The sequence below is a fragment of the Ambystoma mexicanum genome, chromosome 14 (assembly GCF_040938575.1).
Source record: "Ambystoma mexicanum isolate Mex_15411 chromosome 14, UKY_AmexF1_1, whole genome shotgun sequence".
Lineage (NCBI taxonomy): Eukaryota > Metazoa > Chordata > Amphibia > Caudata > Ambystomatidae > Ambystoma > Ambystoma mexicanum.
The window spans coordinates 591,314,314-591,329,544 of record NC_090940.1 but is presented as its reverse complement, the minus strand read 5'-3'; the positions used below and the strand labels follow the sequence as shown (position 1 = coordinate 591,329,544).

General features: G+C 44.2%; 1 protein-coding gene across 3 annotated transcripts in view; it reads left to right on the top strand.

Annotated features, from left to right (window-relative positions):
* Positions 1–15,231, top strand: part of GALC (galactosylceramidase) — a 271,332-nt gene that overhangs the window by 160,129 nt on the left and 95,972 nt on the right. For all 3 annotated transcript variants that reach the window (XM_069637935.1, XM_069637936.1, XM_069637938.1), the window contains exons 10-11: positions 4,212–4,339; positions 4,417–4,506. In XM_069637935.1, coding sequence (XP_069494036.1) covers positions 4,212–4,339; positions 4,417–4,506 — 218 coding nt within the window. The remainder of the gene's footprint in view (positions 1–4,211; positions 4,340–4,416; positions 4,507–15,231) is intronic.

The window sequence follows — 15,231 nt, the reverse complement described above, 5'->3', positions numbered from 1 at the left end:
CCAGTTCATGGTGGTGGACCAGTGCGGGAGGATCACCTGAATGAGGGGTATTCGGGGAGTGGAAGTCGGACACTGGACAGCAAGACACTTTATCCCCTTCCCTCCCTGGAACACTTTAGGAACTCCAACTACTCCCCCAGCCCCACTTCCCGACACAAACACTTTCTCACAGACAACTCATTGTGAGAGAAAACCGACTTAACAACCGAGCCGTATGCCTGACATGTCCCAACACAATGGTCAGGCCATTACTGATAATTGCACACACCTGACCTCCATCACACTTCCCCACACAGATAAAAGGCAGAGCACGAAAGGACACTCTGAGCGAGGCAAAGCACACGAGGAAACAGCAGTTCCAAGATGGCAGTTTAATATGACAAGAAAGACGGCAAGACCGGAGAGGGTTGCAAGGAGGGAAGTGCCCTTGACCCTTTCAGATAAAGACTGTTACTTTCAAGAGCCTTCGAGAATAAGAAACATAACACCTGGAATTAAAGCTGAACAAACCTGCATTTTGTGTCGAAGGTACCTGGGGCTCTCCCGCGATGATAGCCAAGATGGGGAGAAGTGTTTGCCAGGTGTGTGCAGAAGCGTTTGCTGCCGTGGTACTGTTCTTGGCTCTTACACCAATGCAGCGCCATTAAAGTCAGGGGAGACTGAAAGCAGACAGGGCTGTATTAGCACCAAAGTTGCAAGAGTCAACATTGTATAGAGAGATCTAAAGAACAGTGTGTGAAACGTATGGGATGAACAACGTGAATAATTAAACCGCAGATGAATGACTGAACTCTTGAAGCCAAGACAGATATCGTAAACAGAATGGGCCAGCGCCATGTGGGTGTTCATTCGGAAGTCTTTTAGATATCCAACTGAAAGATGTTGTTGTAAAAGGAATTGTGGAATCAAAGTGGTCCTGCAACGTGTCAAGCTAAACCCTGTGCACATTCACTTGTCTTTGATAGTTAATACTCTAGGAAATTGGTCTGAGCCCGGCAGAGGGAAACTAATTGTATAAAAGAGGATCTGAGCCCGGAAGAGTGGGATCCAAAGTATTGAACATTGTATAGAAGGATCTTAGCCCGGCCGAGGGGGGGTTCCAGGGTGAACCGTGAGTCACCCGAGCAAGAATATTCAATGAATATTGTATCAAGGGATCTGAGCCCGGCTAAGGGGGGGTGTGGGGTGAAGTGAATCGCCTGAAATGAATGTTTGTAAGAAGTGAAGAACTTTTTCATTTGTTTTGATACATCAGGCCCTTTGAATCAAAAAGTCTTTGATAAGTCGAAAGACTTGGGCACAGAAGACCCTGATGATAGTGATTGAATTGTATCCTCGTGCCGAAGAAGCCAGAGATTGTGCTACGCTAAAGTGAACTGCCTTGTCCCGTGCTGAAAACGTGGGGTAGAGCGCATTGTGACATCATTTTGTGCACACTTCTTTCTTTTTCATAAACACTAACCCCACACTATTATATTTACAGGTAAGGATTGTCAATAGTTTCTTTTAGTGTAGGCCCTTTTTATTTTGGCAAGACACCACGAGGGCTGCATTATTATTATTTGATGGTCGTAGTTTGCTCACATCTGTAGATTTAGGATTTGATAGGCGTTTATCATACCCTTGTTGAAGTTCAATAAACACCCTTGAACTGTGGTCCTCATCTCCCCCGCTTACTGCACCTTGCTTTTTGACTGCCAATGTATACTGTCTATACACTTCTGTGTACAAATACCTGTGTATATAACTCTGTAAATAACTCTTGTACAGACTGGTAGGGAAATCATTAGCCTGTTGTCAATGTATCCTGTATCTACTTAGAATTTGTAACTGTAACCTGTAAGTTTAACGTATTCTTGCACATGCACCCGGATAACTTCGGGTCTGGTGGGCGCTATAAATAAACTTGTGCCCGTCTTACTGTTGATGCCATGCCTTCCTTATAGTGCCCGGGGACCAATTCCGTTGGTGACGGTGCGCTATATAAAAACCTTTAACATAGTATTTACAAAGGATGGGTATTGACAGATACTGTCGGCAGACTTGGGAAATTGTTGAAGGGGACTAGTACAATATGCCATCATGGCATGAGGAATGGAGGGCGTATCCCTAACACGGAAAGGGGGATGCCATGTCTCATCTGATGCCTGTCCTCCTTGGCGGTCGCCTCCCCCCATGTGATCCTCCCTCGCATAGCCACCCCCAGGGTCAGGATCAGGTAGCGGCTGCCGTCCCCTGACCACATGAGGTGAGGCTGCCTCTAAGAAAGTAGTGACGACGTCCGATTCATCACAGTGTAATACCTAGCACAATAAACCATCACACATAGATCTACTTTTCAATGCGTTCAAATAGTCACTTCTTAGTTGGTAGTTGCTGAACACATACAATTGTTACAGGAGTTTGACAGTTCTATCGGTAATACAGCGCACCCACAAAATATACGATAATTGTATTAAATCTGCATACACCTATAAGATAGTGATTTTTGGGAAGGAAAACTGTTATTGTTATCCTAGTAGAGCTTCAGGTCCTAGAGACAGTTTTGTCGCACAGCAAATCTTTTAAAGTCAAAAACTCAACACTATCTAAAAGGCAGTTCATGTTGGTTTAAAGTCTTGCAAAGCAGAAGAAATCAAAAGTTCCTGTGGATACTTTCTAGTCTCTAGGAAGGAAGATACAAGAAGGCTAAACCAAAGTAGGAGACCCTGTTAAAGGACTCGCTAAAGGGACACAAGCAGAGGCTTGAGTCGGAGGTAAGAGGGGGGGTTGCCCTGGACACCTCTGTGCACTCCAACGCTCTGGAGCGTTTCCCTCCAGGAGCCTCACCTTTTATGCAGTTCCAGCACACTCCTCTGTCATCTCTTTCAGCAATCTACAGAAAGGGGCGTTTGGCCATCCAATCGAGACAGCCAGACCCCCAGTGGGAGCTGGTTCTATTGAGGCACTGAGGCAGACAAAGGACCAGAGGATTGAAAGAAAAAGGTCCTGAAGTTCAGCAAAAAAGTGCTGGGGCACTAGGAGAGGAGATGAAGCATATAAATGATAAATCTCCCTAACAAAGGTATATTGCCGGTTGGTGTAGTCTGCAACCCACCCATCACCTGGATCAATACTTGCCCCATTTATCGCATTGGCTTTTTTTGAAAGGATCCGCTGCGGAGTTCCTCCATTCACTCTGAAGTCTCGTTTGAAGCGCTCAAATTGCTAAAATTCAAAGTATAGGCATAGTAAGCTTTGGAACAGTCAGGGGCGGCTAGTCTGAGGCTTGACACCCATCAAATGGGTGCAAACATCTTTGGGCATTTTATATGGCAACATTTTTTGTCTGTAAAGATTTTTTTTATTTTTTGTGCTGCACTGAACACATTCCTTCTTTGTTTATGTTCTCTTTTGCATCACTGTTCTGATTTACATTGAATTCATCAGAAACACAGCTGCATATGTCAAAGTATGGCAAGGGAAATCCCACATCTCACTTAAAATAATTCACTATAGCGCCCCTTGTGACATTGCACTGTTAATGCTGCCTCATATAAAAAGGATAAATAGAGCAATCTGGGTATTGTAATTGGTTATTTATAACACGCTTAATACCCAGAGGTTTCGAAGAGCAGAACTGCGGATCGAACCTGTGTTGCTCCCTATCGTCTTGCTTCCAAGGCGAGCGCGTTGCCCTTGAGCTATCCTCCCGGCCCAGGGTAGGGCATGACTGACTCCTGGAGTCCCAATCGATGAGCACAGTTCTATACAGATTCTACTTTCCTTCACTGCATTCACTAATAGGTTATTGCAGCAGTTCTACATGAACCTCCCCCAAACCCCAAAATAAGTAGAATCCTACTTTTAAAATCATATTCCTCCTGTGTCCTTGGGTCTTAACCCTTATGTATTCCTTATGTTGCTTTGTTTGCTGAATTAATGCAATCTTTTATCATAATAAATGGAGTCCCAACAAATCTAATTTATTAGAGACGGTGATGACACCATTTCTTTCTATGAGTAATACCCAACAGCCTTACACATATTCTAGGTTTGCAGTGTCTGCAGAAGCCATGCCTAGCTTTTGTAAATCTGAAGTTGCATTTTTCAGGAGTCTTTGCTCTGATTGGGCCTCGTCAAATGTATTCTAGTAGCAAACAGTGCGAGTTTTAAAATTGAACGCCAACTTGTTTCAACTGTATTTGATTTTTTGTTGCCTTGTCTTGCAGCTCACACCACTCAATTCACACAGCCTGGCTGGCACTATCTGAGGACTGTTGGCCATTTGGAGAATGGGGGCAGCTACGTGGCTTTGACGGATGGTCGAGGCAACCTCACTCTCATCATTGAGACAATGGTAAGCAGTGTTCAAGTTCCATATGCTTGCACTGCCTCTATGCCTCAATATGATCTCATCTATGCTTTCCCTTTCAGTCTCATAACCACTCCATATGCATACGGCCGCCACTTCCTAAGTACAATGTTTCAGCACAGAATGCAACCTTCCACCTCCAAGGATCTTTCGTAAGTCTGTCCAAAAGATGTGCTTTGAATGAAAAATACTAAACTTCAATGATATGTTTTTTGTAATGTGATGTGTCTTGTTGGGTGCTCTATCTTACATGGTTCAGCTTACTAAGATGAAGGGATGATTGCAGAAAAACATTTTGTTCCATGCACTCTTTAGGTGTTTTGTGGAGCTTAATGTTTTTCTAAATATAAAAAACCCTCATTTTGGTGGCTCTAACTAGAAATTTGATACAAGTGAATCTCACAAGTGATGCGTAATGTCCCAAATGAAAGGTGTTGTGGCCCGTCTCAGATCACAAAGTGTTTAAATGTAACAAATACTACATTCGATAACGTTACTTGGGTTCGCAAGTGTGTCAAAACATGGAACTCGATTCCACTTTTTGTCTCCTACCGCTTCCCGAAGTGACTAAGTCCTCTTCATTTTCATTGTATTGAATTTATAAAGCGCTATTTGCCAAAAGCACTATTTACAAAATATTAGAGAGCAGTGCAATTACATGAGAATGAAAAACAACTTAAAACAGTAGGAGGGGGAAGAGAACAGATAGTCAATGAGTGGAAAGAAGGGACAGAAGATGAGCTTTCAGATTATATTGAAAAATACGAATAAATGAAGAGCGGATAGAGAGAGGGAGAGAAATCCAGTGTTTAGGAGTTATGAGGGCAAAAGATTGGTAACGGGAAGCAGCACAGGAGGGTTTGGGAACCGTGAGAAGGAGCAGATTGTGTGATCGGAGAGTCCGAGAAGGAGAATAGAACGACACTAGGAAAGAAAGTAAGGAGATACCAGACCGGGTGTACATTTAAAAACAATTGAGATAAAATGGTAGCGAAGGCGTGATTCGAAGGGAAGCAGTGAAATAGACAGTAGAGAAGATGTAATAGAGCAGCAAAAAAGGTCAAGGGAAGATGAACCGTGGAATTATAAACAGTTCGGAGGGAAGAAGATATGAGGCAGGGAGGCTAAGAAGTAGGGATGATCAGTCAATAGGAGAAAAAAACAAATGGTACAGAAGAGGTTCAGTAGAATGAAACAAAAGGTGGGGCGAACACGACTGAAGTTAAAAAGAGCATAGCGGCAGGAACAAGCAATAGAAGAGATAGATATGCAGCGTGAAATAAAGTGAGGGATTAAAGATAACGCCCAAATTGCGCGCAGAAGAAAAGGGCAAAGAAGGGGGAGGAAAGAAGAGCGAATGAGGAGGAAGAGTAGGAGGAATAGTTGAAGCCGGAAAAAACAGAACTTCAGTCTTAGAAGGCTTGAGGTGTAGAACATGAGAAGACGTCCAGTTTTGAATAGCAGGAAGGTAGGTTCATACAGTAGAGTGCAAAGTGGGGTCAAAGGAAGAAAGAAAACCAGATTTGTGTATCATTTGTGTACCGATGGAAAGAAAGATTAAATGAAGAAATAAAAGCAGAAAGAGGGGCACTGTAAAGAGAAAAAGAAAAGTATGGAACCTTGAGGGACACCATGAAGAAGAGGAAGTGAGGAAAAGGTGTGTTCGTCCCAAGTTAGTTACAGAATAGGAACTGTGAGAAAGATGAGAGCAAAACCATTCAAGGACAGACCCAGTAATACCCAAAGAAGAAAGGGAAGAAATAAGAAGAGGTGATCAACAGTGTCAAACGCCACAGATAGATTGAGAAGAATAACTAGAGTAAAGCTTGAAATTGCGAGCAGACAAAAAAAGAGTTAGAGACATGCAGAAGAGCAGTCTCCATAGAATGAGAAGGATTGAATCCAGATTGAAGAGATGATATTGGAGAATAGAGATTTAGGAAACTAGCAACCGGAGCGTATGCAGCCTGCTGAAGCATTTTAGAGAGAAAAGGAAGAAGCAAAATAGGGCCAAATTTAGCAGGTGTAGAAGGGTCGAGTTTAAAAAAAAAAAAAAAAGAATTTAGGAGATTGGGAGAATCCTAGCATGCTTAAAGATTGCAGGGAAACATACATTCAGAAGAGAAGAATGAATAAGTAAAGTGGATAAGGAAGAAGATGGGGGCTAGACGTGCAATAAGAGAAGAGAATCAGAAGGAGACGCTGTTGGGTGAGCACGGGTAAGAAGGGCAGAAGTATCAATCTGTAAGAGGAGAGAATGAGGATAAAGAGCATGAAGGTGGATTAGAGGAAGAAGGGAGAGAAATAGGAGAAACGGAAGCAGAACGAAGATTAGCAACTTTAGATGTGAAGTAGCTGGCAAAGTCAGAGGAAGAAATAGATGAAAGGAGAGATGGGTCAAGAGGTTTAGGAGACAGGATGTTGTGGAGAAGTTGGAACATGCGACGAAGGCAGTGAGAAAGAGAGAGACAGTAAGTTCAGAAAAGTAGGATTTTTTGACGCAAGTAAGGCAGAGTCAAATGAAGAATGTCAAAATGAAAGTACAGCAAGATCAGAAGGATGTCGATATATTTTCCAGTGCTGCTCAGCTTTACGCAGACGGCAGCGGAGGGAGATGAGATCAGAAGTAAGCCAAGGCTGGGGAGTTTTACGAGGGGAAGTAAATGAACTAAGAGGAGAGACACTCAAGTACAGAAAGCAAGGTAGAATAGAGGGTGCTACAAGTCGCATCAGGAGGGAGGAATAGATGGAAGAGAGGAGTGTAGCGAAGAGAGAAAAGATAGAGTCAAAGGAGCAAAAATTACATCCAGTAAAAGTAGGGTCAAAAAAACAGCCCTGGTTGATGTTATTGTGTATGTGTTATATATGCAAAACATTTATTCAAAACAGTTTAAAAAAAATAAAAATTATTTTAAAAAGGAGTGATAGATGGGGTAGGGGACGAGAGAGTGAAGGAAAGTAAAAGTGATCACAAGCGTAGAAGGGACAGGAAGACACAGGTTGAAATGAAGGAAGTGAGGAGAAGATTAGATTGAGGGAAGAGCAGATGGGTGGGGGGATGGGAACAGTTGAAGGTAGCAAGAGTCGGTAAGTAACGGAGAGTAAGAAGGCTTAGAAGAAGGGATATTAGTCACCCAAAAGGAAAAAAGGTGATGAAAGAAGAAAAAAGGATTGAAGGAGATTGAGATGGGCTAGAAAATAACTGTGCCAGGAGCATGATACACAACAAGAAGCGAGACTGGAAAGGGGCCAGAGAAGGAAGATACTTGATATTCAAAAGAGTAAAGGTTGGAAGGCCAGAAGAGGAAGGTAAGGGAGTTCAGGAGGAAATCTAGATGACCCCAGTAGCCCTGGCACGCGCGAGTGGGTGAAGACTGAGGTTCTATGTCATTTCATCGTCGGGCATTTCAAAGCCTGCAATTTGAACATGTTTGACAGTTCATCGAATATTTCTTTTTTTATTTTTAGGGGGGGGTTCGAGTCTCCCCCACTCCTGCACCTATTTTTACCTATACCCAACCCCACCAAACACTTATCTGCCCTTACCCCTTCCCCCAAATTCAATGAACTGGCAAACACGTTTAAACTGCAGGCTTTGAAATGCCTGACTATGAAAGAACGTCGTACCAACTATGAGAGCATAGGGTGAAAGCAGTATGAAATGAAGCTGGTATAAAAAATTTGCCAGGAGTGATCCAAGTTTCGGTTAGACAAAGAAAATGCAAATTAGAACAGAAATACAGATCAAGAATTGAGTGACATTTGTTGTACACTGACCGGGCATTGATGAGGCCGAAATGAAAGACCGCCAAGGCATCTGTAGAGATTGGAGGGCAACATAGGTTGGAATGGTCGTGGGTACGAGCAAAGACTGGCTGAGGAAAGGAATGGTGGGTTACCCTAGATGAAATGGGACATGGCATGAAAAACAGTGAAAGAAGTAAGCGGGAAAAGGAGCAAGTGGATGGTAGGTCAGTGCTAGATCATGCAAAAAACGGGGAGAGACAATGCCCTTAGAGGGTCGCCCTTTGAATGAGGCGCCAGGGCTAAGGACGCCCTAGATGCACTTTGTCATAACGGTCACGTAGGATCATGTGACTGCTGCAGTCACCAGTCACGGGAGGTGGGGCCAAGCTATGGAGCCTGCAGTGGTGGAATTGCCAAGGAGGATGGCAGCTCCAGTCCCGGACAGGGGCGCAGATGACTCGGCAGCGTGCACACACGCCGTAGCCTAGAGGTTGCAGGAGCGTTCCTAGGTTTTGACGATCGTAACAAATTATGACATTCTATTGATTGCATATTGATTAAGTAATGTACTATTTTTGTCCATTTAAGTTGCATACAGAGCTCTCTGAGTAGGCTATTAATATGTTTTAATGTAAGGAGATGCCATAATCTTTGATAAAGCCCAAGGTGATTATTAAGATGGATTTTCAGAGTCAACCCTGAGTCTGAGAGGCCAACCTATTATGGCAAAGAGGAAAGACATTGCTGTCTAGCAAAATCCCAATCAATGTAGGTAGAGGAGCAGCAAGACTTGGACTCAGGAGAGGCCTTCCAGTTGTCTAGGGCTACACAGAGCGCTCCAATAATTCCAGTTAGTTCAGTATAATAATATACAATTATTTATTAGGCCTTTAAGATGCACCCTAAGCATATGAAAACTTCTGCTAACTATTACTACTAAACCTTTTGGGGGTTTCTCAAACAGAACACAAACACTTTACTTACAAACAATTGTGCAATTTAAGTAGAGTTAGAACCAACTCTTAAAATAACTGTAAGTAGTAAAGTAAGTGAGCAATAGTCAATTTCAGTATCGGAAAACACAAGTGTGTTATTTAGGTAGACTACGTGCAGATACGCCCTAAGACAAGGTCCCTAGCAGTTACAGCCCTCATAGAGAATGAGGCCTAGGGCTAGTCACCAGTTTAGCAAAGCACACTGTTCAGGTAGGTTTACAATTGGAATTCCGACAGTAGCTACGGCGAAGACCAGAGGCAGCAGGTAAGTGTTCAAAAGTTAAATAAAAGTTCAGAAAGGTTTCTCTCCCAGTCCCATCACTCAAGGGATTGCCCAAGGGAGAATCCTTCACCAGACCACAACTAATCTTAGTCGGGCTAGGGAAAGATAGGGTTGAGGACTTTATGCCCATGCAACCCTATTGTGTGAGAGGGGCAGGAGTAGTTGGTATAACTTACCCCACTTATTCTGATTCTTCCAGGGACAACTTCAGGTGTTCCTAGATCTGCTGAGGTTACTTACATCTGTGATGTGTCTGGTCAAAGGAAGGCCAGGGCCCTTGGTTGCAGAGATCAGTTTCAGTTTTGAGACTGGTTCAGCTAGTACATGGTTCAGACTATGGTTGTACAGCTCTGAAGACTGGACAGCTGGCCACCCTTCACACTGAGAGAATCAGACCTCCATGTGATGGGTGACTTCAGGGGGCCTACATGGCACAAGGAAAGGGAGATTCAGTGGGAGTCGCCACGAAAAGGCAATCTTCGTAGGGTGAAAAAGAACAGGCCCAGCACAGCTTGTCTTTGATGTAGGGGGCTAAAACATGAGCAGACGTCTTGTTGCAGAATTTGAAGATCCACACATTTCCAGGGATGCACTTGGAACGGCGACGTCTGCAGTAATGTAGCCTAGCAGAAAACTGGTCAGTCCACCGGGTGTTCCAGGAACTCTTCTGAAGCTCAGCACACATGGATCTTTGAGCAGAGGTTGGGGCAGGTTGTTCCCAAAAGTCCAGGGGTCGAAGCACCAACAAGGGCATTCTTGAGATCAGGACAGAGGAACAGGGCTTCACCGGGACTGGGCTGGAGTTGATGCTAGTCAGCTGCAACAGTGGTCCACAAGTCTTCAGCCGGCTGCACTTCTTCATAAGGGTCTTTGATCCAACGATGATCTGTCGAATGCCTGCAAGAGCAGTCTTTTTATCCAGGATTTGGACTGGAGTAGCCACCAGGTCCACTAATGGTAAGAATCTGCACCATACAAAGTGGCAGGGACTTTGCCCGGGAAAGGGCCTTCTAAATATGGAATTTCTAGTCTTTAGAAGGCAGGAAGGCCATAGTACAAAATGGCGAAAGGGACAGGCAAAAATCCCTTGGCTGTTGAGTGCTAACTAATGAGGGCATGCATTTAGAAAGGGCCTCATGCAATAAGACAACTGGACACGAGTAACGGTTGAGTGATCCGCTTTATTCCTCGATCGCTTGTGCACTCCCAACCCCGCCCCAGCACGTGAGGGCCAGTGGAAAACATAAAAAGGGGACAGGGAACATAAACGCAAACTCGATATAAACACAACATAGAAGTAGGACATCACATCTCCTGCCCACATAAAGTCTAACGTGTCCCACTACTCCATTTCCTCAATCCATCTTGTTGGTCTTCTGACAACTCTTAGACTGACTCTGAGGTACAGTCACTTCACCGTCTGTCACTGCACCTGTCATCAGTGTCCACGTCGCCATCTATATAGTCAGAAAAACGTTCTTGTAAACTTACTGCATCAACTGGTCTTTCAGGAACTGGGTTGTCTTCTGCAATTCTTTTGAAGAACGATGAGTTTCTAGTGATGAAACATCCAGGACTCTGAGCTGACACCCTTGGGCTGCTCTCACGATTAGTGAATAGGGATCAAAGGCAGACACTGCCTTATGTCCTTGAGGCTGGCGTACCAGTACTCCATGTCAGAATCCTTTGCACGTCTCCTCTCCTCTGCATATTTCTTAATTTTCCTTTTGCTCGCATCATCCTTTAGGCAAGCCTTCAGATGCAGGTCTAGACCCAGGGCCGGGTCCGGTATCTGTGGCAACCGTGTTCGGACCATTCTGTCAAACATGAGTTCTGAAGGGCAAACTCCTGTTCAACTGTGCAGCGTGTTTCAGTATTCATGTAGCAGTGTGCAAATGGCTTGCATGAATGAACCTCAGGTGATTGATTTTTTTATTGTTCGCTTGTTAGGCGCTTATACAGCAAGTAAATACTGTTTCAAAGCGCCCACAGGCAACACATTAAAGACACACAAACATTTTTTGAAAGTGAAAGGAAAAGGAAAAAAGGACAAACCTACTATGCCTTGTGAGTATTCAGAATGTGCAAGTGCAGCACGGAATAGGGCAGAGGGGGTAAGTGCTAGAGTGGCCATGCTCATGGGTGAGCCACAAATGAAGTGCATGGTTGAGGTGCATGGTGTGGTGAAGGCTACATGGCCTGGAGCCGCGTTGGGTGTGGCAGGGCAAGTGCTGAGGGTAGACAGGAGCTGGGGAGATTCTGGTGAGAGGTCAGGGTGCCCGAGGATGTATAAGGGCCCACGACACCAATCACAGCAACTGTGAAGATTAGCAGGGGAGAGAAGAAAGAAAGGAAGGAGGAGGTAAAGAGGAAAGTCTTGAGTTTCTGGAATTTAAGAAATTCCTACTCAAGGAGCAGAGTGAGGGGGGGACTGATCCATAGGAGGGAGCCAGCTGAGGAAAGTGATCAACCTCCTACCTTCGGTTTAGCAAAATGCTTTACACACAAAGAGTTGGTGCCAGATGAACATAGAGGTCTAGAGGGAGAGTATTTAGTGAGATAGAGTTGAAGGTAGTGTTGTCCACGGGCCTAGGCAGCCTTGTGGATGATGCAGAGGGATTTGAATTTAATCTGTGCAGTAACCGGGAGCCAGTGAAGAATTTTTAGGGCAGGAGAGAGGATTAGCTGGAGGGGTTGGTCAGTGGAAGAAGGTACATTCAGGAGGAGGCTGTTGCAATAGTTAAGCCTAGCAAGAACCAGGACTCTGGTAGCATTGAGCCTCTGGGGGAAAGTGAGAAAAGGGAGAATTGGAGCTCGCTTGGAGATCAGTGCCTGCATTATCCACCATACGTGCAGCTGGAAAACTGAATACCATTGGACATCACAGTATTGTTGTTTTCTTTTGCTTGGAGTGTCGATCTTGTGTCCTGGGTCCTGCCCAGCTGCTATTTATCCTCCTTTTGGAGAAGTCTCCTGCTTTGGGTACGAGCCTTGTACTTTTTCATCATTTATTTTCATCTGTGCACCCTCTGCCACCCTCCCTTTTCTCCCTCTCCTAAGCAGTTGGTAGCTTGGGGTTTGGTTGAGATTTCTTTTTGGGAGCAGGGTCACTAGGGGTGACTGCGAGCAAATTGCTTTTGACCCCCTAGTGTGCCTTGGTTTTCATGGCTTGACTTTTCTGGCTTGGTCCTTTTTTCTATCTTTGGAGATAAACTGCTCGGGCTGCATTATTAACCTTACCACCTTTCCACTCACCTCTTTTGAGGTAGTCCACACCAGGCGGCGGCCTGGAGTCTTCTATCATCACAAGCAAAATTGTGTCTGCTACCCCTGCTGTCTGCGCCTGGACTTTGGATTAGGGTGTTGGAACTTTCACTCTTTGCTTTTTTGTCGCCATTTCTCTGTGGATTGACTGATACACGCACTGTTCATTACCATCATCAGCCGCCAACCTCGTTCCATTGCTTTTGGACCTTCAAGATGACTTTCTATGGCCATTCCATTGCCATTTACTGTCGCTGCTGCGGGTTTCACATCCTATCCCACTTCCCCTATCTGGCGATTGGTGCAGTCTTGTATTTCCATGTGACCGCTATTCCTTCGGAGCCCCTTAGGCGTCCTAGTCTACGGGTGACCCCTCTTGAAAGGCTTTGATGCCCACTATTTTATTTCTGTTTGTGGCAGATCATGCGCCGACCAGTCATTTATTGGCTTATTTCTTTCCTCGATCTTTTTCTCTTTCCTTAGGTCTTATCCTGTCCCATCTAGGATAACCCATTGCACTTCTCCAGTGCTATCTTCTGTCCGTCCACGTAATGCCTCCAACTTGTCTTGCCCTCCTATTTCCTCTGCTGCTGCACAATTCCATCTAAATGCTTGTTCTGTATGCAATAAATCGTGTTCTATTGTTTATCCTTTTCTTCGTTCTAATCTTCAATTTCTCTGTTTTACAGGGACTTGGATCACTCTGGATAACTCTGTAATTGCGGCCTTTCTTCATACTGCTTCTACCTCTTTCTCCCATACCCCCTTCCAATTCAGGCGCAGGGGTGTAGGGGCACTGGAATTCTCTTTAATTCCTCTTTCTACCTTCTCGCTCTAATCTTCCTAGCTTTCCTTCTTTTGATTATCATTTTTCTTCTTTCTCCAACCCCTTCCCTGTTTCTCTTCTTGTTGTCTACCGCCCCCTGGCATATCTACTGATTTCCTTGAACACCTTGATCTTCTCTTGTCTTCGTCTCCTTTTCTTCTCATTGGGGATTTCAACTTCCCTGCTAATAATTCTTCACTTCCATTATTACTCTCTTGCGGATTCTTATCACTTGCACTTTCTTCCTTCTCCTCATCAGTCTGGCACCTGCCTTGACTTAATTGTGTCCTTCTTCTCCCTTCTGTTTTTTCTTCTGCTTTCTATGCCTCTGATCACTTACTTTCTTTTTCTCTTCTTCTTTCTCCATCCCTCTTATACTACGTTTATGCACTGTAATCTCTCCTCCTTTGACTCTCCTTTTCTCTATTCATTGAGATCTTCCCTTCTTTCAATTTTGTCCTTTTCATCCCTTTCTCCTGACTTAGCTGCTAGTACTCTTCACTCTTCTTTACAATCCTTCCTTGACTCCACTTTTCCTCTAGATTCTTTTTCTCCTACTCACAAAACTGCACAACCTTGGCTTACTTCAAGCCTTATTTCTCTGTCGTAATTTGCGTAAAGCCGCACAGCTTTGGAAAAGCTCTCATTCTTCCTCTCATCTTACTTCACTTTCAATATTACACTCTTCCTTTGATTCTGCCCTACTCACTGCAAAGATCCTATTTTTCTGAACTCACACTTTCTCTATCTCATCGCTCTCGACGTCTGTCAGCTTTCACACAATATTCTCTCTCCTAAAGCTCCTGATCCTTCTGCTCACTCTTCTTTCTTCGTCTAATTTTGCTAACTATTTTACATATAAAGTAGCTAATCTTCGACTAGTTTTCGTTCCTTTCTCCTTTCTCCTTCTTTCTTACCTTATTAACTCTTCTTTTCTACACTCTCGTTTCTCTGTGGCTTTTTAACGTGCTTAGTCTTCCGATTCTTTAAAAACGTTCTCTTCATCCGTCTTCTCCTGCTAACTTTCGGCCTATTTCTCTTTCCCTTTCTCTCAAATTCTTTAACGGGCTGCCTACTCCCAGGTAACCCGTTATCTCAGTCTTCACTCTCTTCTCCCCCCCCCCCTTGCAGTCTGGCTTTCATCCCTCACTTTACTGAAACTGCACTTCTACATGTTTCTAATTCCCTACTCGCAGCTCGTCACTCTAAGCTTTCTTCTATTCTTATTCTTCTCGACTTATCTGTGACTTTTGATACTGTGGATCATTCCTTCCTTGTCTCCTCTCCACACCCTGGGTATTTCTGGGTCTGTTCTTAATTGGTTCCGTTCTTATCTCTCGCAACAGACTTACTCTGTTACCTGGGCTGGACATTCTTCTTCTATACTCACTCTTCTTTATGGTGTCCCCCAGGGTTCGATGTTGGGTCCTCTCCTTTTCTCTCTACATTGCTCCTCTTTCTGCCCTTAATCTCTTCTTTTAACCTTTCCTTTCACCTTTGCAATGATGATACATCTTTCTTTTTCTTTTGATTCTTATCTACACGCCACTGTTTCAGATTTATTAGCTGTCCAGAATTGGATGTCTTCTCACTTCTTATATTTAAATCCCTCAAAAACGAAGGTTCTGGTCTCCTCCCCTGCCCCCTCTATTTCTTCCACCCCTTTTCCCCCTCCTCTTTCCTTTCCTCCATCTACTCTTTCCTTTTCTCTTTCAGCGTGCAATCTGGGTGCCATCTTTGATTCTTCTTTCTTTTTTCCTCC